Raw genomic sequence first — 3,083 nt, 5'->3', positions numbered from 1 at the left:
TAAATTAATTTTCTTCAAAACAGATCTTATTGCATAGCAAGCTCAGGCTAGTTTCTTACTTAACAAATTGATATGAAGGGACCATTTACGGTCGCTGACTATAAAAATACCAAGAAATTTTACAGGATCAATGATACTGATCTGGCTATTATTAAGAAGCAAGCATTGAAGAGCTTTATAGGATAATGCTACTGTCTTATCCACGTTAAAAGAGAGTACATTAGAGTCTGACTAGGTTTTTATTTTAAATAGATCAGAAGTTATAGTTGCATGAAGAATTGCAATATTAGAGTTTCTCCAGGTAATACTGGTATCATCAGCCAAAAGAAAAATTTTTACATCGATGTTTAAGTTAGTGACTATTTATAAAGGTAAGGAAAAGTAGAGGACCCACTACTGAACCTTGTGGTACTCCACATACAATGCTTTTGTGACTAGAAGCTGTATCATTTGCTACAACTAGTTATTTCCTATTCCCTAAGTAAGATTGGAACCAATTCAAAGAAACACCTCGAATTCCATAGAAATTTTGTTTTTTTTTTTATCAAAATGTCGTGATTTACACAATCAAAAGCTTTGGAATAGTCACAGAAAATAGTGGCAGTATAAAGATTATTGTGTAGTGCTTGATAGACCTCATTTGGTACATAAATAGAATCACTGGTACATTTATTACATAAAAACCTGATCTGACTTTGTGATTTTTTACAAATCATTAAATATAAATACAACTCAAACTAAACGAGCACATAATACACACTATACAAGCATGAATACAAATTAATGACTGGTATTAAGATGACCAATTATGGAGATAAATAGGATACTATGGAACAGATATTTCTTTCCAAAGAGTATTTGTGGTGTAATTGTTTTAATGCTCCATATATTTTTTTCTTTTTAGGGGTAATTGTACCTCTTGATATATTACACTGCTGCAATATTTTCAGTGATGTGATATTCTTAAGGGCAACACCTAAAAATAAATGTGATGTTAGTTTCTTTATTCAATCCTTACAAGGCAAAATCGATTCATTATATTAACCTTCGTGTAGTGGCATTACTGAGTGAGAGACTTGGTAGACTGTTTTTAGATGTGAGTATTAAACAATTTATTGTAAGTACTAGAATATACTTCATATATCTTTGTTAGATTTTAACAATGGGAGATTATAAACACAGGCAAGCTCCTATTTCTAGTTTTTAGCCCCAGCTGGTCTATGACACTGAGGCAACTTAAAAACTCTAGTATCACTACCAGAAGGTTAAGCAAACTGTTAATTTTATAGTTAATCATATTAGAGAATATTTACAAATCTGCTGATGACAATACAAAATATAAAATTTTAACTACAATTACCTTTTAAATCCTTACTCTCATCAGTTTGTATTAAAATTTCTTCGTTTGGTAACTGTGCATCATTGTGTTCGGCAACTAAAAAGTTTCATTATATAGTAACCAATTTGAAAATTATTGTTATCTTCGTAATACTTACTACAATGGGGTATCTCAAATGATTGAAACATGTGTGTAGATTGTGCATCTCTACTTGTTGAAGGACTCTCAACTAAAACAAAAAGTTAATATAATAATTTATACCATGATTCACTTCAAGTAAAATAATTTTTATTAATTACATATTAGAGTTACTTACTTTTGGTTACATTTGCTTCCACACTCAACATTGAAATACTTCTGGGATGTAAATTAGAAGAAGAATCTAAAATCAATCATCAATCAGTTATTTGTTCTCTAATATCAAATATTTATTGGACTCACCATACAAATGTAAGCTAGGAATTGCATTTTTATACAATTTATGGCTCCATGAAGAAACAAACTTATCTTCAAAGTGTCTGTGGCAGATCCGTTTTTTTTAAAAACTGTACTGGAATTCATCATATCTAAATTAGGATTTTTTATAACACTAAGCCACTTCCTAAATCGTATAATGTCTTTATCAGGATTTGGAAAGGCATGTCTAATTGATGACGAATTGGTATATTGTAGGATACAACATTTATTGTGAAAAACCATATTTAACTAATTATTATTAATCTGCAAAATACTGTTTGAACACCCCACGAATATTTAAAACACAGATCACTGAGGTAGGTGGTTTGTAATTTACAAACTAATTTGAGGTTAATGCTAACAATAACCCAGAGATATTAAACCAAGTTTAGTTTAATTTCTTTGCAATAATAACCATCAAGTTCAAATCAAAATCTGACTATATAGACGCTAATCAATCATGGTACAATGAATACATGTACCATGCTAATCAAATACTGACAATTAGCGATTGACAATTATAATATTTAGTTGTGTTCTAAACCTAAACTGCAGAGTAAAGGTAAAGACAGAGTAAAGCGACATCTGAAGATTTGTATCGGTACTACAAATGACATTTAGTTTAGTTTGACCTTGAGCTACCTACGTGAAACGTCTAGTTATTAGTGGTCTGTGGTTCAGGCCGTTCCTTGCGATTCTGGGCATAGCTAAATTCCAATGTAAAAGTTTATATCAAATCACGCAAAAACTATAGCAGATATTGAGATGATTCTTTTTTTATATGAACTGTCTTAAAAAGTTCTAGTGCACTATTTATTTGTAAATTAATATATTGTTTAAGCAATATTTTTTCTCAAATATTGTTGGTTAAAATAAACGTAATTTTTTTTAAATAGGGCACTACAGAATTGGACCCACTTTCCAAATCTGTTTTTATCAGAGGCTATCTCAGGCAGATCAGCACAGGCTGTCCTTAGCTGTCGATAGCTTCTGGATTCTCGCCGACAGGTAGGTAAGAAGTATACACCCTCTCCGGGGAGGGTTATAAATAATGTTGAATAACATTATTAGGGCTTATTCCGACTTTTGACAAACCAGTGTGTTTATTGTTTTTAAAATGGGTAGTTCACGAAGACGTTTATATTCCGGAAGAAAAAGTCGACGACGATTGAGGAAATTTTATATAAATAAGCAGTAAGTACCTATAATTAGATTAAATTTTCATATGAATAGAAATATTTTCTGTTGATTTGTGACATTTTCCTTCTAAATGTTTATACTGTTTTTA

General features: G+C 30.7%; 1 protein-coding gene across 1 annotated transcript; it reads right to left on the bottom strand.

Annotated features, from left to right (window-relative positions):
* Positions 1 to 742: 742 nt before the first annotated feature.
* On the bottom strand, positions 743 to 1,983 carry LOC140448383 (uncharacterized). The gene is made up of 5 exons (XM_072541471.1): positions 1,781 to 1,983; positions 1,656 to 1,721; positions 1,497 to 1,568; positions 1,361 to 1,435; positions 743 to 976 (listed from the first exon to the last, which is right to left on the bottom strand). The coding sequence occupies exons 2-5, from the start codon at positions 1,684 to 1,686 to the stop codon at positions 807 to 809; spliced, it is 348 nt and encodes a 115-aa protein (XP_072397572.1). The 5' UTR covers positions 1,687 to 1,721; positions 1,781 to 1,983; the 3' UTR covers positions 743 to 806.
* Positions 1,984 to 3,083: the final 1,100 nt, after the last annotated feature.

This window comes from Diabrotica undecimpunctata, chromosome 8 (genome assembly GCF_040954645.1).
Source record: "Diabrotica undecimpunctata isolate CICGRU chromosome 8, icDiaUnde3, whole genome shotgun sequence".
Lineage (NCBI taxonomy): Eukaryota > Metazoa > Arthropoda > Insecta > Coleoptera > Chrysomelidae > Diabrotica > Diabrotica undecimpunctata.
The sequence above is the reverse complement of the archived record's forward strand: the minus strand, read 5'-3'. Positions and strand labels throughout refer to the sequence as shown.